Source organism: Ixodes scapularis, unplaced genomic scaffold, assembly GCF_016920785.2.
Source record: "Ixodes scapularis isolate PalLabHiFi unplaced genomic scaffold, ASM1692078v2 PGA_scaffold1__304_contigs__length_218370807, whole genome shotgun sequence".
NCBI lineage: Eukaryota > Metazoa > Arthropoda > Arachnida > Ixodida > Ixodidae > Ixodes > Ixodes scapularis.
Window position 1 is genome coordinate 54,995,029 of NW_024609846.1, and position 23,115 is coordinate 55,018,143.

The following is a 23,115-nucleotide window of genomic DNA, read 5'->3' on the forward strand; positions in this document are numbered from 1 at the left end:
CTGTGTTTGGAGGTGCATTTGACCTACCCGTCCTTTCCTCCCCCCCCCCCCCTCCCCCCCCAAGATGAATGTTCAACACACCTGGGGGGCTATGTTCGACAAATGTTTCGTTTCTCCTAAAAAGAAACGGAAGTGACGATATTGTGTCTGATTGGTTAAAGGCTCAAATGATGAAAGTTCTCTTTTTCGTCATTTGAGCCTCTAGCATATCAGACGCGATATCGTCACTTCCCTTTCTTCTTAGGAGAAACAAGACATTTGTCGAACATTGCCCCCCTGGTCAGTTTTCTACGAGATATGTTGGATCTAGCCAGTCAATTTCTTCAGCACAATGTTTAGCTGTTAGGTTCGATGACAGCGCGCCTTTACAACTCTCCGTCTCCTGATCTGCCTAACGGGGCTACTGGCCCTTCGATAGAAATCACTTATTGACAAACCGTAAACACCTAGAATGCCACTTTCTGACTGCAGCATCGCCGTCGAACATTGTCGTCCATGGAAGCAACCTCCTAGCTGAGCATTCTTCACTCGTCGCCCTCGCCAACAACCTCACCTAATCCCGTTATTGCTGATCACTGGTGATGCACACCCGCCGGCAATATGAAGTTGAACACCTTACCTGGATTCTTGCCTGTTTTACGGCTCCCTAAAGCTATATTAACTCTCAGCGTCTCAAATGGTACTGGGCTTGGGGTCTAAACTTTGCATTCTAGCCCTCTTCTGGAACAGAGCTTGTTCCAAAACTCGCAGGAGCGTCAAAAACAAGAAGAGGGCTGTTCACTTTCATATCGCTCACGGGTGTACCTTCAAACTCCGGCTCACGTCCCGCCTGCCACTGCTGTTCCCTGTCTGTGTTCGACAATGTCGTCACTCTCCAATGCGACGTTTGCGATTTGGGGTTCCACTAGGAATGTGAAGATGTATCTCTCGCTTTGTAGACGCCTCTCCTCATTATGAACTGAGTGGCTCCGTGCGGCGTGCCAGCTCCCACCCCTGGCCGATGACCTCTTTCCATCCCCTAAGCAGCACGAAGCCCCTGCGTACCCCACCATCATCGCCAGCCCTACCAAGTAGTTCTCCGACCCGCCTCCAGCAAGCAACAACATCGGCAGCGTTCACCGCTCGCACAACTCCGCGTTTTGCATAGTTGTCGCGTGAAAAGTGCACGATCGGAGTCTACAGACTCCAATCACGTTGAGTTTTCCATCGTTTGCTTCCTAAAGAACAACCTTCCTGGCTTTAAAGCGCTGAAGTAATCTTTCCCGAATACAATATTCGCTGTGTGCGAGACATGGCTAGACGCCCGTCTTCGGTGGGTAATTAAATTAATAGGGAATTAATCAATCTCCCACAATTCTTTTTATTCCAGCAAGACTTGGGGCGAAGGCGTCCGTCCTCGCCATGCCAAAACACCTGCCCTGCCAACGTCTCGACCACCTCACCCCTCCGAGTCTAGAAGCCATCTTTGCCGAGGTATTTTGCAAACATGGAAAGCTTCTTCTGGTGTGTACCTACTGTCCACCCTCCCTCCGTGAACAATCGTACGCCCTCCCCCAAGAGAGCCTACAGCGCGTCGACCCCAGCAAGTTTTCTGCACTGTTCATCTGATCCACTCGATAACATGCTGTTAGACGTATTGGAAACTGCTGGCCTCACCCAACTTCATGACGCCTCATTCTACATTTCTCAAAACAGCAACGCTACATTCTTTGACCTCGTCCGCACCAATAATCCCACCTTATCCTACCGCTGCACAGTGAAATCCAGCCGACCAGGCAGTGATCGCAGTGCTCTCCTTACCAATATCCATTGCTCAGCCCCTAAGCGAGGTCATCAAGCCAAGAAGTTCCAGCAGTTATAAAAAACCGATTCTCCTCATCTCAATCAGCTCATCCACCTCGCTCCCTGGTTCATCGTGTTTGATCACCCATCGGCTGACGAGGCCGACGACCTCTTGCTCAACATATCAGCAATTCAGCACAAATGTGTTCACCCTAAGGATCAACAGGAGGCACGGCAGCCTTCCATGGATGACAAAGGAGATTGCAGTCTTAATCAGACTTAATCAGACGTAAACACTGACTATTCAAAGCGCCTCTAAATCCCGCTCATCTTAACCAAGCCCAACAGGCACGTACCGAAGTCAAGCATCTCATCCATATCTCCCATAACCATTACCTACAGCAACTAGGAGCAAAAGCAACCTGCCAGCCCAAATTCTTGGGCATGTTTTCACTATAAAAAAAAAATGTTCCACGTGCCGGTCTTCACACATCACGGCAGGCCCTATTCTAATCTTGACGACATAGCAGAGCTCTTCTCTTACCACTTTTCTCAGGCTGCAGCATTACTTGACCCTACTGCACCTAACCTTTGTCCCACCCAACCCACAACTCTGCCGGTCAAGGCCACACCAGCAACCATACTCTCTTCCATAGTCATTCTTCAAAGTGAAACCTACGAAGCCCTTGCCTGTGTCAACTCCTCTCAACGCCCTGGGCCAGACAGCCTCCACCCTGCATTGCTTAGATCCTGTGCTGGCCGTATCACCCCCGTCCTCACTCGCCTCTTCAACGATTTTCTCTCCCACAGCTGTTCCTAAATCCTGGAAAGTTGCGTCAGTAACGCCTCTCAAAAAGGGTCACGGTGCCCCCTCAAGTCTAACGTCCACTCATACAGACTAATCCCCATAACCTCCATCGTGTGCCAAACAATGGAGCCCCCACCAATACGGTTTCCGCCCGGCAGGAGCTGCGAATCGGCCCTTGCAGCTTTCACCCATGCACTCAGCACCAGCCTCGACAACCGAACTCCGTGCGAGATCGTCCAGTTAGACTTCAGGAAGGCTTTTAACAGCGCAGACCACAGCTTGCTCCTCAGATAAAAATCTCCGGAATGAGGAATTAAAAATGTACTTTTTCACAACACTACCTTATTCTTCAAGGGCTCTTTTCGTGATTTAGCACAAACTGGAAACACTATTAACAGGTAGGGTGTCCAATGAGATAGGTTATGTGTGCCATTGCGTGTCAAAGGGGCTTTGAGAAAACTAATTGAACACTTGGTCCAAGCTTAAGAAAAAAATCTTGTTCTTGACCACTGGCTAACACAACATGATGGCAGCAACTGGTTATTGTTGTTTTCTTCCGGTGACTTCAGAACGAGGTCTACTGGCACGACAACCAGCTGTGGTTGTCGTGCTAATGGGAACAGTTCCAGTATTCAGGAGCTTGAGGTTCCAAACGCCAGAACTGCTCCACAGCTTGCATGCCAAATGCTGAGACCATTCGTACAAAGCAGGACTTGATATAAGTCGTCCTCACAGTTTGCAACCTGGTTCGCAGCTTGCAACTCCATAAGGTTTTCCTTCTCAAGTGTCCCATAGATGCTGGAAACTACTATGGTGTCGGCGGTATCCCAGAAACTCCCTTTCAGACTAATGACTTGAAAGGGGTTTTCAAGACAGCCCTCCCAGCCACTGTTTTTCCCAGATATGCAGAACTGCCGTTACTGCACTTACCCAACCATTTACGCAGTTTGTAATATGACCAGTTGCAGATTATTGTCAAGTGATCACTTGTGGCTGCGACATTCATAATTGCATAAGAGATCATAGAATAGATGCCAGAACCCTCATGAGGAATGTTATGCCGCAATGTCAAATTCGGTGGCCACATTACAGCTATAATTTGTTTCAGCCTAATTTTACAAAGAAAGAAACACTGCCGCTCTTTGGAGCTAATCAGAGCAATGAAGCAAGTTTTGCGAGAGCTCTCCGTAAGAGGAGTATACTCCCACAATATGTTGTCCCGTCCCTCAACCAAATGTTTCGGTTGTCTCGTTGGTGCCGTATCTTTGGTAACGCCCTGTAAGCTGCAGAAGGATAAGTCAACCTTGTTCCAGTAACAGTTCACCTCACATACAAATATGACCAGAAAATGCTCATGCCACCCAAGGATGAGGGTCGACAAATTTCCCAACGTACGGTCTCCGACTTTCTTCTTGTGGCCCAGATGATGAGCTGCCTCTTGAGTTTTCTCACTTCATCCCCCTGGTTACTGATGGTCCTTGTCTCTGGTGTCCGGCCCTTGCAGCTTGCCTCCACACGTTTGTCGCCCTCGTAATATTCTCTGTGATTCTCCGAGGAACTATTGTACTGGAACAAGAAAGTAACAGCATACAGGTGAATGGACGAAGTGGGACACACCTTATACTCAGGGGCAGATCCAGAACTCCGTTTGGGGGGGGGGGGGGGGGTCGACTTTGTTTGGGGGGGCGGCCGCCCCCGTCGCCCCCCTTGGATCTCCCCCTTGGATGCCTCCCTGCTTATACTTCTAAATTAGATAAGTACTGTGGGTCTTACTGCATGACGTGCCAAGCGGAGATAAATGATGTCTGAAGCTTGACGGGGGGAGGGGGGGTCTCGACGCATGCTGAGCGACAGGTGCCAGATGCTACCATACCCACAGGGTATCCTGAGGAGAGAGAGAAGACAGGTGTGAGTCCAGGAAATTGGCATGTTTGAGCAACACTTTTTTAGAGGTGCCTCCCCGTTAATTCCATTCAAGGGACATCCATCTGACTAGTTAATTCAGAATTATGTTCAATGTACCCAGTCAACTTGCTTAGCCTGTTTGCAAAAATATAACTGGTAAATTCACTTTTTATAATGTTTCGTTTTTTTTTGTTTTTTTTTTATATATTATGCTATGATGCCAACTTCTCTTTTATGACTTTACAGATTAGCAAATCCCAGGTTTGGTCCTGATCTGCGTCATTTGCCACAATATTTATATTTTTCCAGTAAATTGGTGTGAAAGTTTCGATACGTGGAGGTTGCGCGTGAACAAGCAATTCATTACGTTCGACCATTTTACAAGTCACGTCCGACGTACATACGACTAAGAAATTAACCGAGTCACATACACTGCGTTGGAGAAAAGACGATCGTGCCATGGCCTGACGCGAAGGACAGCACGAGCACTTTAAAACGTTTGCACTCACCAGCAACGAACTTGAAGCGGAATCCCGGAATCTCGAACGGCGAAGTGAGTCCCCGGCTTTTTGGCTCCTTGCCTGAGCAGGCCCATTTAGAATACATTCATAGCGTGATCCGGTAACTCACGTGACATTTAAACGTCAAGCGAGGATCCAACCGAAAGGGAAATGTACTAGGAAAGAGAAATTCGGAGAACAGCAACACCGACAACGCGACCGGCGACGTTTAAAAACATGGCTTCGGTTAGGGCAACGAACTTTTTAAAGCTAACGGTAACTGCTCGATTTGTTCGTTCTATATTAGTTTATTATTATCAGCTAGCTTATTATGTTTTCTACAAATATGAACATTAACGCACTCAGTTTAGTCAATTGCGATTCTCTTTGACCCTGTTTTTTGTTTGTTCTTGTTTTACACCTTCATTTGTCGCCATCCGGCTTGAGGAGCGCTGTGTATGCGCGATTACCGGAAGTGGCCTCGAGTGGGACCACTGGTTATGGTTTCACTGTGGTTTCAACTCAAGCGAGAAAGAGCGAATCCCAGCACACAATTGTTCGCCGCTTCGCAGAGGGAGCGAAGCACGCGCCATATACATACGAACGCCGAAAATGGGACCCGTCTTTTAAATGTTCTACATACTCAGCGTCAACTACTATTTTGTGCTACGTTGTCAACGCTAGCGTGGCTTCCGCTTCTCTAATGCCCAAGTTCCACTAGGGCGACAATCAGAAACAGCCGACACCGAAGAGCCTCAGACACACGCAGCATGCACGCAAGGGTGCCTTTGGATTGGCAGGCTTGCACTCTTTCGGTGCTCTTGAAGCAAGCACGGGTGACTGCAAGCCTGCCAAAGGTACCCTCGCGTGCATGATGCTCGCGTGTGACGCCTGTCGGTGTCGGCTGTTCGTCTGTCGCTCTAGAGTGACTTGAGCACCGCGCTCGAGCATAACGCTGTCTGAGCTACTTCCGCGAGCGCGTTGCTTCGTTTTTCGTCTACGCGCGAGGGTGTGTGCGAATGAAACGCATGCAAAGCTATAGGCTAGCCTTGATAATGTATACAAAAAATAGTTGATTCTGGGTACTGACTGGAGGCCATATTTGAGAGCGCTGTTTAGAGCGCATGCTCAGAACGAGCTCACATTAATAGGCTACTAAGACCGGCAGTATTAATGGTGTAGAATTGAAAAAAAAATGTGGAAACTCGCCGTGCTCAGGAGTCGCGAGCACAGCTATGGCCGCCAGCGAATAATGTGCTGCAAACTATAGGCCTTTCCAAAAATCGCCTTCTGCGCGCATGCTATCTTTGTCTTCTGTGCGCCCGAAGGCCTTCTGAGCATGCGCCGTCGCTCTGTTGGGCGGCATATCACGCTGCGCATGCGTCCATAGCTCAGTGACTCAGCATTTTTCACCCGGATGATAATCGCTAAAAAGTCTGTAGACCACACTCTAATAAAAGACTGAAACAAAAGCGGAAGCCTCTGTTCTTCCGTAAATTACTTTCGAGAGCCAATCATTGCAGTCTACGTAGTGAGCTCGGCAAATGATAAAGCTGGTAGCGTGTAAAAAAAGATTGGGAACATTTTATTTAAGCGTTTACCTGTTTTGCTGCGTCCACATCTCTTGTGGTTCGGGCAACCCAGCTCGCACGTAGAGGGTCACTAAATATCGGTGCGTCATATTTGAACCGGACGACGCGGAAACCTATCTCTTCCTACGGGGACGCTCCATGGTGCCAAACGCGCGCGGCATGTGACGAATTCGTGACGTCGTCGCTCCCGCTCAGCTCCTGCCTTACGACTGGTAAAAGCCGCTTAAAACTTTCTTTTAGACGAAATACAAAATATAAGTAGCGCGAACCGTTTCAATTATTTATGAAAGTAGTTTTAAAGCAAAGCTGTATGTGACTCGCAGATGGGACTTTTTCGTGTCCGTCGACAGAAAACTTACGCGCGCGCCTTATCACCATACACCCGCGCCTTATCATTTATGATGCAATTTTGACACTTGTTTCAATAAAAAAAAAAGACACAAAACGAGTGTCGAAACCCTGTGATAGATTATAAGGCACGCGCGCGCGAACGGTGATGCGCACGTAGCGCTCCCCGCATGCGTTCCGCGGTAAAGATTGCGGTTGCATAAGCTGCCGAGGCAACGGCAGTGTACGAAGTCTTTCATATATATAAAAAAAAAAAACGTTTTGCTTTAGTGCATTACTTTTCTTTCGTCGATCATTTGGTATAGACACTTTTTCTGTTTACAAACATGAACTGCCACTTCCATCCCAAGCGACATCCGGTCGCACCGTCTTTGCAAGCCTGTTGAGCTTGATTATGTCACCAGTGCTAGGGAGCATAAATGCTACACGGAGCACAAAGTTTACCATTTAACGAGGGCCTTCGGCTGTACAATATTACATCCTGGAGGAGGAATGTTGGTTTACAAGAATACTCGGAACATTTTAACTAATCTCGCAGTCCTTCGTTTTTTTGGCGTTCACCTGGAGATTAGGTGGTTCAACGTTTTATCTACATTTAAAGCAGCGGTGTTAAGGTGGCCTTAGCTCATGCCTTTAATAAACCGGAAGTTCTCTGGCACATCAAAGACAAAGAGCACTATCTGTCATCTGGTGCTGTTTGCCGTAAAAAAAGGCCTACAGTGCAGTGGGCAATCGTTGCAGGTGATACCACAGCTTCGATGTCCCACTACCTTCACAGCGTGGGTTGAAGCCTTAATTTTTTTTTCTTCTGTATTTTATATGAGAAACGAAACAAATTCAGTTCAGAAAGTAGAGTCAAGAAACAACGCGGGATGACCCGTCAACGTATCCGCCACCGATCGGTGGGAGAGGCGGCGCAGGCCGGCGCAAGCGGCGCCGCGGATCCCTATCGACCCGCTAAATTACGCGGGACCCTGATCGACCCGCTAAATTAAGCGGAAAGCTTTCCGCTATATTAGGTGATAAAATATTTCGCTAAATTTGGTAAGAAAAATGTCCGCTAAATTTGGCGAAAAAAATTTGCGCTAAATTTGCCGGGAAACGTTTTCTGCTAAATTTAGCGGGAATGTTTTCAGCTAAATTCCGCGGGAAAATCTGCTGCTATATTTGGCGGTAAAATTTCCGCTCAATTTTCCCGCCAAATTTGGTGAGAAATCTTTCAGCTAAATATGGCGGGAAATCTTTTCCGCCAAATTTAGAGGGTCGATAAGGTCAGACGTCCCAGCCACGTGTGACGTAACATGTGGCTGCGCCCGTTGCATTACGGGATTTTTTGGTCCCACCGACGCTGACGACGTATTTTCTGTGACTCGAGCTCCTAAACGCTATCGCGTTAGTAACTGCTTGCTCTGTGGCCTTAATATCATAACGTTTCACCGTGCTCAGTGCCACAGCGCAAACCATTTTTCTTTTTTTAGGGAGGGGGATATTTAATTCTAAACGTATCAGCCTCGTCATTCGCCGAGCGCTTTTGTGTATTGCAGCGATTGACTCTTCCTAGTGCTTTGTGGGAGAACAGACACTCCAGATTTCTTAAAGTGGCGAATCCTGAGTGACTTATTGTCTGTCCACAGCCAATGAGATTCCGCGATCAGCCGAAAAGAAAGAAAGAACCACGATGCGGAAACACAAAGAGCCACGTGCCCTGGGTTTCTAAAGCGGTCGGTGACTACGGTAGAAAAACAACGACCTCAAGATGCCTATGCGTGTACGGTTACGCAGAGCGTTAGGAGAGCCCTGTTGCGATGCACAGAGGATTGGGAGCTTCACGAGTGGCGAAGCCCGACACGTGATTTGACCTACAAATTAAGTCTGCAGTCTGGGACACTGAGAACGACACGTGCGTGTCAATCACCATGCTCAATATCACATCACAAACTTCACCAAAAAAATGTTCTATGGTTGTGTCAAACTGACACCTCCCTCGCCGTGACTCTCACTCTGTATCATCGTAAATAAGAACCTTAGCCAAAGGCTATACAGAATATGTACTTAAAGAACACGAACACAGACATACTAAAAGTTCCACGGCCATGGTGCGTTCTTTCAATCTGTGATTGTTTTAAAAGATTATAGCAGCCGCGCAACAACGTGACGAATATTGCAGTCATTTTTGCACTTTCGGCCCTTTTTGATCGGCCTCACTGACTCGTAGCATCGACTGCGTTCTGGCCTCGACTGAAACTAACTATATACTCTGAAAAATGTCTGTAAGTTCCCTTTCCTGCAGAACACAGCAACAACCAATGACGGCGAACAAGCGAAGAAACCCTGAGAATGCAGTAAACTGCCTAAGTCGGCTAGTTGGTATATGTTTAACTAAAAGAGCGCCTAAAAATACGTGGACAGGAGAAAGAATGATCAGGACCAAGTGCTACTTACAACTGAACGTTCATTGAAGAGACACTCACTATTTTTACACGCAATCAGGCTCCCGACACAAAAAGACAAATTCTCTCTCTGAGTTAAGTGCACCGATGGTACACTTACGCAGCTAACGTCGCACTTCACTCTAATGCAATGGAACCTTTCACAAATCCATCTAGAGGCTCAAATATCACTCCAAATGTTTGTATGCTCATGGTGGATAAAATCTGGCACCCACTCATCAACGATAGATGTACAAAAATTACGCTGTTTTTCAATAGACAGTTTTTCGTCTATTTGCTTCAGTTTCGAAGATGTCAAGAAACTACCTCCTTACGAGTGGCGCTTATAGTTGAGTAAGCATTTTGATAAAAGTAACATTTCATTGTCATGAGCTGTCTGGGGCGTGTCGAAGTGGAACGTTCCAATGTCTTACATGCATCTTCAAATCAGTAGCGCATGCCATAGGAGCTCAAAAGTCTCGTCGCGGTGGCATCGAACAACAATGCAGCAAACTAACGTCTCAATGCTCATGCTTCGCGTCGGTTTCGGTCTTCAAATTCTTCCTTCACCAGCCATCAAAAGGCCGCCATTCGCATGTGCGGACGATACAAACTTAGATGATGATAGCTATCGAAGTGGCCAGTGTGAATTGCGGAAAAGGTCTATTGGCATCAAAAAACTCTCTTCCGGTTTTATTTCTTTATTTTTCCTACAATTTTCGAGATAAGTCGCACAGGGGCACCTATAACAATGAATGGTGAGTTTGCCCGATGGAGAGCTTCTCAGAGATAGCTTCTGAAAATGACAAAAATCAAAATACGAGCATAGATCTGAAAAAAAAAAAAAATCATGAGACATTCTACTCTGTGGAGGTCAATGACCAGCAAAGCTGTTTAGCACACGAGACAGCGTGACACAGAATTTTGAACAATGGTGCGAACTATCCTTGAGAACGGTGCCTACTGATAACTAATCTACTGAAAATGCATATCTAAGAAATGAAACGACTAAGATTTTGTATAGAATGAAGCGATTTTGCGTCAAATGCGGGACCTGCGTTTTTGTTGACGCACACGAACAATCCACGGGACCCTATCCATAAAGAGCTTCGCTGTAATATTGATTCGCGCATTAGCAAGTGAAACGTCATGTTTATTCTCCATGCAGACGTCGCATGTCCTTGTTCTGAACTCCTATTTCGAGTTTTCGTCATTCGCTGTAATTGTTCTATTGTTCACAGTGATTGGCTGCCTCTGTGTCTTGCAAAAAAACTCACAATTTTTTTTTATTTAAGTGCAGTATGTTACAGGAATGTAGGTAGACGGGCATAGTTTGTTTTTAGAGCAAACGTTTCCTTATCCGGCCATAGACATGACAGTTTTTCACTAGGCTCCGAGAGTATACAGATCTGGCACCCTGGAACGACGGTCCACTTGCCATGATTCCAAGATCAACCCCAGTTTACAAAAAGGATTCGCGCGGCCGGCACAAGGGAGCTTTGCACTTGTAGAAAGAGTCGAACGAGCGGGTTCACTTGCCAAGTTGTGAAACCTTGGGTGAGAGCGAGGCAGATACACCATTTCTGGGGCATGAGTTCTTGGCCACGGAAAGTGCTGCATGGTACCGATGGAAAAGGGGGGGGGGGGGGGGCAAAGTTAGCGATTAGATGAAAGAAACAACGGTAGGCTAGAAGGTGTTTTTACACGACGTCAATTCTCCCTTTTGCTGTTAGATGGTACTTGGGTTACTTGAAAAGACACCTGTACTTAGCTCCTCCAGAAGTCCGCATCCTTGCATACACCTCATTTGTTCGTTCTAAAGTTGAATACGCTAGTGTGATTTGGAACCCTTGGCAAATAAATCTTACACAGAAGTTAGAGTCCGTACAAAACAAAGCTGCGCGTTTTATTTATAAAGACTATTCACACTCATCCAGTGTAACTGCCCTGAAATCGAGAGCAGGCTTGCAATCACTGAGTAGCAGACGTAAACAGGCGAGGCTTTTATTTTTACATAAAATCTACTACTTCAACCAGGAACTCAAGAAACTACTTTTGCTCCCTCCGTACCATATTTCTCCTAGGACTGATCATCCCTTCAAGATAAGATTATCACCTAGTCACACCAAACAATTTTCGGAATCGCCTTTGCAATTAGCCATTAAGGACTGGAACAGTCTACCTGAATCGGTTGCGGGTCTAGCGGACGTCGCTCTTTTCAGAGACGCCTGTGAAACTTTGTTCAATGACTAATATATATTTTTTTTGCGTACTGTGCGTGTACGCCACCTGCATGTTTTACCTTTATTGGTATATGCGCTTGTGTTACCTCTGACTGTCGTCTGCTTGGTTAGTTGAACCATACTGTATGCTTTTTTTTCTTTTTTTTTTAAGTACGTGCTGATCTTTCGCTTTTCTCTCATTCGCGTGTATTTTGTATTAGAATAGAGTCAGCTTGTCTCCTCCCCCCTCATGTAATGCCTTCGGGCGATTTGAGGTCAATAAATGAAATGAAATGAAATGAGATGTCAGCGTTATGAAACTTGTAATCCGTTGTGCACTACGAATTTGAGGGTGCGATGTAAATATTCGGAGCGCTAGCATTCATTCGCCAGAATGCTCACACTAACAAAATGGTGAACAAAATAACGTCGGTGAAAACACCCTATAGTTTTATAGTCGATGACAGGTTATGAACTATGCACGTAGATGCACGTCCGAACTAGATTCGCCCGCTTCCTTTTCATACGGTCTTTTCCATCCCAGGAGAAAGCATGAGCATCTTTCTGCGTTGGGTCGCTGGCACCCTGAAATTTGCGGTGTTCCACCCTGGTAAACCTGTACTCAAAGGGGTCTGTTTCTATTGTCCCATTGGTCTGTTGCCGTGTCCCGAATTGCATGTCAACGTCGGGGAAGTCTTCTGGCGTCTTTTGCCACCAGCTGCCCAGCGATGAATACCAAAGCACCGCGTGCAAAAAAAAGATACCAAGAACTTTGCTGTCAACAAGTCGCCATCTGCGGTGTTTGCATAAGGTAATTTGTTCCCTTAGTGAAGCAATTAGCAGATTATTGCTTTAATGGTAACCGCATGAATAAACAGGATAATGCTCATACCCTGCGATTTTAGTACCGTGCCATTACCTCGCGGAGAATTCACATCCAGCTCTTCGACAAACTCTATATTTACGCTTTTTCTAGTGATTCTAAAAATTCATGCTAAGAATTAACGTTCACCACCTGCCGCCGAGAATATCGCAGCAAGTTGCGCGCATGTCGCATTTGGGCACGTAGCAGGCTTCGCGTTATAGTTCCCAAACGATTTACGTGGTCGCTTGTTCCTTGACGGCTTCTCCAGGGGGCTTTCACCAGAGTCTACTTTTAGAAAACATTCTGTGGCATCTACAAAAAGAGGAAGCGAGCACACGTGCACATCTTTGACCAGCGCTAAAGAGCGCGCTGCCGTAACTTTGACTGCACGAATAGCTGCACAATGTTGTGACATATCGTATACGGCCGCGCCGCGGTGCAGGTCCCGGCCGCCCAGTGGCGCTTCGAGCCTACTATGAGTAAGAAACTACGAGCAGCAATAAACGGCTCTGACTGTGAGTAGAACCCCTTCATGTTTTAAAAGTGGCGCAAGGTGCTTCGACGCACGAGGCGCGTGCGACGTGCAGCCCTTGGGAAGATCATGGCCGCACAGTGCAACACTGAGCTAGATTTCAGGCGCCACGTTCTTCCCAATAGTGGCGAAGGGCATGTGTCTCGAGCATTTCCACGACAATGAATGGCGCCCCTTTTCCCAGGATGGAGGGTCTTTAACTATGATCTAAAGCCCCTCTATCCTGGAAAAAGTGGCGTCATTCATTGTCGGCGAAATGCTCGAGACACATGCCCTGCGCCTCTATTGGGAAGAACGTGGCGCCTGAAATCTAGCTCCGTATGGCCTTCCAGCCACCATTAGCGATGTACGCGACCAAAAGCGTCGCTGCGGTCAGCTTTCCACGATTGGCCAGACCATGGGCATATGAGCATTGTCAGATTATCAACTTTGACGGTGTTCCGGTTGCGATGGTTCTTAGCTTCCACTGTGCTCATTAAACACACCATCGAACTCGTCGTCACACCTGGTGCTAAGTAGCCAGGGTAACAACTGCTGGACGTCACGGCGAGGCAAATCCCAGTCGTGACGTCACGGATGGAAACCATTAGAGTGCGCCACCGAAATATCTCTGCGCTAATAGTGCTGCGTTGTGCTGCCGTGATCTTCTCAAGGGCCGCACTCTGCACGTGGCTCTTGCATCGAAGCACCTTGCACTACTTTTAAAACATGAAGGGGTTTTACCTATGTGCCAGTGCCGCGCTTTTGAAAAATATGTGCTATCATGCCTCACGGGAGAGACCGTAAGACAGCGAGCGCGTATTCATAGTCCTGGCGTACTAGATGCTCTGCCTGGCAGTACGCGCTCGTTGTCTTTCGACGGGCTCAGGCTACGCGTTCGACGAAGTGTTATCAGAGGCAGAAGAGTATGCGCTCGAGTCGAAGCATCTACTACGTTTTGAACCTTTCACCGACTATCGCTTATTTTGTCTTAATTATTTATTTATCTATTTATTTATTTACCCTAAAGGCCCTCACGGGCATTAAACAGGAGGTTGGGGAACATTGCACAGTAATTTGGAATACAAAATCAAGCAGCAACTCAAAAGAAAAAGATACAATTGATACATACAGCAAAACACTTCACGCATACCGGCCATTCCAGCAGTAATTGAATATATATTGTCAAAACTTGTTAATACAAACCCCGTTAATATGGAAGCCCCCCTGTATAGACACCAATTTTGGGGACAAACTGAGAAAATACATGCATTTTTGTCTCGTTATTATGAACATCTGGCCTTATGGACGATTTTTGTGAGAAACGCAGGTGTCCATAATAACGAGACATCACTGTATATCTATCGGACATTTTCTATATGTGCACAAAACAAGAAAAAACGAAAATGACAATTCCACTTAACCTATCTAAGCTTCATCATGTTTAGGGTGGCAACAAAAGACTGATGATCACTGATGGAGGCAATTTCCCTCCTAAGGCTGTTCTGTTTCAACCCGAAATAACAAGAAGAGGCGAATTTTCGAACATGATAGTTCGTGCGTATTTGGGGATAATTAAAAAAAAAGAGTGATCTAAACGAAGTACAATTGGTGAGTTGTTCGAAAAAAAACATATTTATAAGCTGAAAGCGCGCAAGATGCCTTATGGTATAAGAGGTGATATGTCGATGTTTTATACTGGTTACACACTGGTAAAGCGGCGAGTTACGAACTTTTTGAGTGATTCCATACTATATCTTGGATATGATTGGTGAGAGTGTCAAATGATAGATGCATACTCAAATTGGGAACTCACAAGAGCAGTGTAGACAATAAGTTTTGTTTATGTGTTTGCCTGAGAAAGAGTATGTTTGAAAAAGCCAGTAGTTTTCGAGGCTTTGTTGGCAATATGTTGAATGTGAACGTTCCAGGTAAAATAAGATGTGAGAAGAACGCCGAGATAATCAATTGGTGGCAAAATTTCTATATGATCATTTCCGACTAAGTCTTTTGTACAGTGGAATGTCATTTTGTAGTGAATGATACAGCTTTCGTTTTGTTAGTATTTATTTTCATCAACCACGTGGCGTCTGAGATAATGTACAAGTCATCCTGCCAAATGCTATGATACAGAGGACCCGTAATTGTACGATAAATGACAATCATATGTGGACTGACGATTGCAATATTGGACATTAAAATGGAGATCACTGATATATTCCAGAAAGAGCACTGTACCAAGTAACCGTCCCTGGGGGACACCGGATTTCATCATATTTATCCTGTGACATTCCTCTTACTAATAGTATACGATTTATATAATACCTTCCTTTATGTAATGACCCATCGGGGCCTTTATACGTAACTAAATGGCGACGTGTGCGGCCAAAGACGTCGCTGTAGGGACAAATCTTATATGTCCAGTTTCCCCGCTAAATTTGGCGGTGTTCAACGATAAATGGCATCACATTCATAGATTATCACACCTGTGCTATCTACAAATTTGTCTCAACCATCCATTTGCTGCCCTGTAATTTAAGGCTATCAGTGACTATAAAACATTATATGTTTTGGTTTTAAGACACGGTGAAACGAAGAAGGCAGTTGTTTTAATGTTATAACATTTTTTTGCGTGGCATATGCTTTTGTAAAATGCGCAGAAAGAAAATAAAAAAATGGGATTTTGAGAAAATCGATTTCAAAATTGATACTTTTTGGTCTTAGCATAAGATTAATGTAAACGTTCCGCAAAGGAAATTTTCTACAGCTGAGTGAATTTATAATATATATAAAGAGGGTTTTTTGGGCTCTCCATAAACATAAAAAATATCAATGTAACCCAAGTAGATCGCCAGTATTTAACTGTCAAAATTCATCAACAATGAACCAAGGGGGCGTTTTTTACATTTTTACAGAAAAAAAAAAGCAAAGCGCCTAAATTTAATTTATGACATTAGAGCCTTTTAACTGTGCTCACAAAGTGCTTGAAGAAAGTTAATATGATGTGGACTGAAAATCCACGACGGAAGATCGAGCGAAACATCCGACCCACGACGGGTGCGAAAAACACTGCTTTCCGCCGCGGCCTCTTTTAAAGTTCGGAAGTCGAGAACAAAAAATCTGACGAACTTGCGATTTGTGGCGACTGCGTTTTTAGAGCCGGCGCCATAACATATATTTTTTTCAGCGAAATTAAAAATTCGACCTTTTTTGCCTGCACGATTTGAGATGAAATCACACATGAAGGCCGGACTCCGGCCGAAACGTCGAAGAATAAATCGTCCATTGTTGCTGTTTTCACTAAAAATTTTTTCTTAAAAAAACCTTTTTCTTAAAAAACCTTTTTTCTTCTCAGTTATATACCCACGTCTTCGGCCTCCCGCCACCATGGCCATTATATATATATATATATATATATATATATATATATATATATATATATATATATATATATATATATATATATATATATATATATATATAACTTGATCGAATAAATCAATGTCGTATGAAACCCCCGAAAGCCCAAAATAAACGGCGAACCAGGATTTGAACTCTGGGCCTTCCAATGTCCGGTCGGGTGTATATATATCGAAATTAAAACATATTTATTAGACGACGTTCCGAGCGGAGACCGCTCTTCGTCAAGCCCGCCACTTTGACACGGCGGCCGAAAAAAAAAAGAACGAGGAAAGGTGATGAACAACTTTTCAGAACCGACCATTGGTGGATAAGGGCTGCGGCCAGGGAAGGGGAATGCATGATGTCCCCAGCGAGCCCCGGGCGGCCATGAAGAGCCAGCAGGGACACAGGAGCAGCACGGACGCGAACCGAGACGCGGGAAGGTTCATGTTACACAATAAACACCACTCCCCTTCCGCACATCCACACATCCAGCAGGCCGTATACTTGCAAACGCGTTTGCATTGCAACTACGGCCTCTGGGTGCCGCCATCTTGCTGATGGCGTGGTTAGATCGTCTGATAGTCGTGCATCCCTGAGGCCTACCCACGGTTTCCAGACTGGCGCCCAGACGAAGCGTTTTCCACCCACGGTGGCCAGCGTATATCTCTCGAAGCGAAGCGGGTTGCAAACGTTTATAGAATCCTTTCAATGGCGCTCTGACGTCTCCACACGGTCTCATCTCCTCCTCTGATTTAGTTTGTCTCCGCAAATGGCGCGTGAGCGAAATGCTCGCGATGTCCGACGTACCACGTGAGCCGCTTCTTCAAACTTTAACGTGTCGCGTGTCGCGTTGCTTTCAATCGGTCTGGAATCTACGCGAAGCGGCTGAAAGAGACCCTGGAATGTTGCATTAAATCGTGCCCAGAACGTCTTGCTCTCGAAAAACTTCGGGGGCAGTACTGGAATCGCCGGGTGTACCTGCACATAATTATATCAATGATTAAGTAAACATAAATATTTCGCTGAAATCGAGGATGAAACATCCGTGTGAAAAGAAATAGAAATAATGTGACATTAAATGTGACATTACGATAAACCACGGTGGTTCTTCTCATGCCAATAGAATCGATTCTTCTTGGTTCCACAATGCTTTTAGAGCGCAGCTCTTAGGCACCCGTTTCCGGCTTGAGCGGCGTCACCGTTGACGTAACCGTTAAGGTCACGTGACCTCCCCCTCCCCGAGGTCACGTGACCCCCCCCCCCCCCCCCGAGGTCACGTGACCCCTCCACCCCGAGGTCACGTGACCCGTGACATCGGGAAGGGTGTTGCAGCAAAGCCACCTAGAGGAGGAAAGCCAGGGGGCTCCCGCGATCACGTGGGTCTACGTCACCGCTACTCGGCCTACGGTTCGGCCGCGGTGTAGTTCCGTTCCGGCTCGGCAGATAGAGCCGGCTTGCTTCGGCGTCTTTCCAGAACGTTCCGCGGCTTCTTTCGGCGTGTTCGGAGACGCTTGGTTTTGTCTCGGCTGTTTTCTTTGTTTGTCTTGTTTTAAACGTCGCACAACTTGTGAGTGCTCTGCGTTTTGTGCGCGATGATCAAGTGCTCTTTCCGTCATGCCTGACAAATGCTGTGTGCCTCGGTGTAACGGTAATTACAAAACGGGGCCCAAAGTGCACGTGTTCGGACTCCCCAAAGATGAAGCGCTGCGGAGTGCCTGGATAAACGCCATCCCCCGAGAAAACCTGATCGTTTCCCAGAGAACGAAGGTGAGGAATTCCCATTTCCAATTGTTTATCTCGCATTCGTAGTGGCATAGCGCCATTTGGACGGGCTAGCAATAGAAGGGTTGTGGGAATAGGCGATAACGGCGACGTGTAGCGCGTTTAGTGGTAAGTCGCTATTATTTATACGAAGGGTATATATCTTTATAGGTGTGCGAGCGTCACTTCTCCGACGACGACGTTCTTCGGGAGGTGTCTCACGTCGACGAAGTTACCGGGAGGACGGTGACTGCGCCGCTGTCTAGGGTGCGCCTTCGCCCAGGCGCAGTTCCATCGAAGTTCCCTGGCTGTCCAGATTATTTGTCGAAGCACCATGCGAGAAGAGAAGACCCGGACAGCAAGCGATTGCGTCAAGAGGCTTCTGCAATGGAAAGAGCGCTTGCAGAGTCGATCGATTCATTTCGCAATGAGGAAGAAGCGGACCGAATACTCAGCATAAAGGACTTGTCCGACCACTTGAAAAACGTAAAATCGGCATTCTGGCATGTTATTGAGGGCAATGGACACCTCACTCTGGTGCACATTGTTGAGACTGAGGCCCCTTGGATAAAATACTCGATCGTCGTGAAGCCTGACCTTACACTAACTCTACATTTTGCGAAGACTCAGGTCACAAGGTTGGGCTCCAACTTGCTCATACCAAGAATCGCAAACAGCAAGAGGGGAGTTGTAGAACTACTCGAAAGTGTCGAAAATTGGGACAACGATCTTGAGTCAAGCTCTGAAAGCTCGCACAACGATATCTGTGCCACGATTCGTTTTCTGCTTGACAAGCTGCCCGCAACGCAAAGCGAAGATCAAGCAGCGGTCATCCAACTGCTCGCCGAGCAACTGAAGCTGATTTCTTCCAAGAAAGAGCGAAGGCGTTATTCAGTGGATTTTATGGTGTTTGCATGCATTCTTTTCACAATATCGCCTCATGCATACCAGTACATCCGTAGCTCTGGAAGCATTGTTCTGCCACACCCTAGGACAATCCGATCGATATGCTCCTCGTTTGGAATGAGCCCTCAAAACGAGCAGCAAAGTTCAAGTTTTCTCAGCTACATGGCAAAGAGGATCTCTGACTTGAACGATGACCAACGCTATGTGACCTTGATGGTGGACGAGGTCCACATCAAACCGTTTTTTGATTATAAAGGAGGTAGCATTGTCGGTGTCGCACTTAATTCCACAGAAGTAGCGAATAGTGCGTTCGTGTTTATGGTGCAAAGCATCAAGTGTCAATTTAAGGAAGTCGCTCACGTCGTACCCGTGCACGGAGCCAACGCCGAGTTTCTGCACAAGTTGCTTAGAGACGTGATTTGCGGGCTCGAGAAAATCGGGTACCGAGTGATGTGCGTCGTAACGGATAACAACGCAGTGAATCGAAAGGCTATGGCTCTCTTTAAGAGCTCGATGGACAGCCACGACACGCCTGGTACAACAACGCGCAACCAGGACACGCCTGACACAACGATGCGTCGTTCAAACGAGTTCTGCTACCCACATCCGTCTGATCCCAACAGGCCGCTGTTTTTTGTGATCGACACTGTACACATAATCAAGTGCATACGCAATAATTGGCTGAAGCAAGACGATCAATGCTTCTGGTTCCCCGAGCTTCATGCTGACACGGAAGGCCAGCGGCGCATGCTGTGTGCGTCGTTCAAAACCATCAAAGCTGCCTACGACTTGGAATGTGACCAACTGCTGCGCTATGGATACAAAGTGTCAAGGAAATCCCTTTGCCCGTCGAGTATTGAGAAGCAGAACGTGAAACTTGCTCTCCAGATATTTGACAGCTCTCTTCCCAGTGCCCTCCGTGCCATTGGAGAGAAACACAACCTGAAGTTTTTCAAGGAGACGGCCACTTTCATTGAGATTATAGTAACGTGGTGGAAAATTGTCAATGTAAAGACACCCGGCAAAGGAAGCAGGCTGAAAGATCGGTTCCAAGAACCTGTGCGCCCGGCTCCAGACGACGAGAAGGTAGATTTTCTCTACGACATTTTAGACTGGTTGGACGAATGGCAGAAAAATGCAAACAACTGCAAATTGACCGACAAAACTCATACCGCACTGCACCAGTCAACTTACGCGCTTCTCGAAATATGCAGGTACTGCTTCGAAGAACTCAACCTGTCCTACGTCCTCCTCGGGAAATTTCAGACGGACTGTTTAGAGGACCGCTTCGGAAGGTACCGGCGGCTGGCAGGTTCCCAATACCATATCTCAATACGACAGCTTTATGAAGGAGAAAACAAGTTTCGGCTGCAGAACACACTTGCACCGATTGGCAAAGCTTCTGAAACAGAGAGAGATGAAAAATGGGAGGAAATGCAAAAACGACGAGACGCGCCGCGCCCTAGCTACAACATAGTAGTAACAGAAGACTCCCTTTCAAAAATAAAAGACATCGTCCCCGTTCTAGCCTATGTGGCAGGATATGCGGTGTACGCGACGGTGAAGAAGCTAAAGTGCGAGTACTGCAAAAATGCCCTGACAACAGACCACACGATCACAGCCGCCACCGGCCATGAGCACTATCATCTCATCAAAGAGATTGACAAAGGAGGCCTTCTGTACCCAGCAATGACCGCAGTCAATGCCGTCGCCCACAACTACGTTGTCGTGGAGGAAATGTCGAAGCGGGTGGACTTCTTAACGATGAGCAACCAACGCCAGCTGGTCACGGAGCTCACACTGGACTTGCTAGTCGACGAGGATTGCGACTTCGATGTGTGTGAAGAAGGACACACGAGTGAGGTCGTGCTGAAACATCTGTTGTGGTGCTCTACAAACATTCTACTAAAAAACTTTTGCCGCAAGCTCAACGACAAAGTTGTCGAAACGAACAACAAATCTAAGAAACGAAAACTGGCCACGTTAACAAAAAAATGATGTGGATATTCTAGCATGCACAGTGACAACCGTTTTGTTCGAGATTTCTAACGCGCGAGTCAATAAACACGCGTTTGTGCCGAAAAACTGGAGTAATTGCTACCCTTGAGCGCTGCTCCGCGGCGCGCTTCGGCTTCGCCTAGGCCGACTAGCGTGACGTCACGCGCGGAGAGCCCCGGCCTTCCGCTCTAGGTGGCTTTGGTTGCAGGGGGAGGAGGGGAGAATCAGAAGGTGAGGAGGAGTAGCAGGCAGGATCACGAGGTGAAGTGGAGGGAGGAGGGGTATACCCTCTTCTCAGTACCCTTCCCTCCTCCTCCTCAAGAGCTGCGCTCTAATACGGTGTTACAGGAGGTTGTAAACGACATTCTTTTTTTTTTTCAGTTTATGTAAAGTACATATAAAAAGTAGTAGAAGTGGATTACAGAATAAGTGAGAGGTTATGTACTTCAAGTAAACCAGTAAGTACACCGGACTCGTGTAGTTGAAGGAAAGCACTATAAAATACAACATACAGGGGCAGGCGCGTTGCCAGGTGTTCAGATGTCAGAACATCCCCCGAAATTTTACTTTATTATTATATATATATATATTTTTTTTTTATTGTGTGTGTGATTGGACCAGCACCTTGAACAACCCCCGAAAATATTTTCTGGCTACGCCACTGTACAGGGAGTTTCCGAGAAACGAGAATCGCACTTTTGGCCAGGGTATATAAATATGCATCATAGATAACTCAAGCTCCGCGAGATTGTGATGCTGGTGGTCGGAACAGAACGCGAGAGGTTGAGAACATGACGTAACCTTGACCAAAAAATAATTGAGAAATACAAAATTTCTGTTGAGCCGACGTCCACTTAAGCCTAATATTTTTAACACGAGAAATGACACTCCGGAAACATGTAAAATTTATTTCAAGAAAAAATAAAAAAAACTCAGTGTGAAAGAGGATATTGCTTTCTTTCTTGCTTACAAGTTTCTTTTCCCTGAAATAGGTACTTCAAGCGCTCACAGTGTCAATCTTTCGTTTTGACAATATTAGGTTTAGCGGTATGTCGGCTCATGAAGAAATTTCGTTTTTCTCTATTATCTTTTGATCCGGGTGACGTCACGTTCTCAAACTTTCGCGTTTGCTACCAACCGCTAGAGTCAAGTTCTCACGCAGTTTGAGCTTTCTGCGATGTTTAGTATATTTACCCGAGCCGAAAAACACGGTTCTCGTTTCTTGGAAACTCCCGTACTTTCGAAGTAAACTACTGATACTTTTTATCACAAGCTTCAATGATACGCTTTAATTCCCTAATGCAATGTTGTTGTTCTTTTGTGTTTTTTTTTTGTTTTTTTTAACTGGTGTGCAATGCCCCAGGGTATTGGGATGGATCGGTTATTTCCGGAAGGGCCGCGAATATTGGATGAATTCAACTGGCGAGAGAATAGTTTTTTTTTTAATTGGCGCCAAATTTAGAATTTGCTCTGACTTCTGAATTTCCACTCAGCTTGCACTCAAGGGGATTAAACTGGGTTAAGCGCACTTATACCCCTGTCAGACGGCACCTAAAACGGCACTTACGCCAAATGACATTCACTCTAAATGTCATTTAGGCACTGCCACACGGCAACTCAAATGGCATTTAACCTAAATGCCATTTCAGGTAAACTGAGTTCCCCGAACTCATTTACGGCTCGCAAAGCCTACTCTCGTCGGCAGCGCTCGACACACAGGTTACGGAATTTTGAAAAAAAAAAACACAAAAAAAAAACACGACAATTATTTGCGGAAACTATTTTTACATCATTTTAGTTGCAAAAATAATGTGTTTAACGTATATTTCGCACATACTTTACGCTCCTAATTGTTTAACCTATTCACGGCTCTAGTTATCCAGTAGACCTAATGGCTCTGAACCTGCAGTCTGCTTGCCTCGGTCAGCGCTCGGCTGGTTGGTTATGATCGCGCTCCACATTTACGCGTTTTTACGATGTCGCCAGGCAACATCTGCCGCGAAGCTACGTCTGCCGCGAAGCAACGTCTGCCACGAAGCAACGTCTGCCACGAAGCAACGTCTGCCTCGAAGCAACGACCACC

The 23,115-nt window shown here is 46.2% G+C and overlaps 1 protein-coding gene across 1 annotated transcript; it reads left to right on the top strand.

Moving 5' to 3' along the window:
- Positions 1 to 17,828: 17,828 nt before the first annotated feature.
- Positions 17,829 to 21,202, top strand: LOC115322622. The gene is made up of 3 exons (XM_042290747.1): positions 17,829 to 18,134; positions 18,300 to 19,324; positions 20,779 to 21,202. The coding sequence occupies exons 1-3, from the start codon at positions 17,982 to 17,984 to the stop codon at positions 20,876 to 20,878; spliced, it is 1,278 nt and encodes a 425-aa protein (XP_042146681.1). The 5' UTR covers positions 17,829 to 17,981; the 3' UTR covers positions 20,879 to 21,202.
- Positions 21,203 to 23,115: the final 1,913 nt, after the last annotated feature.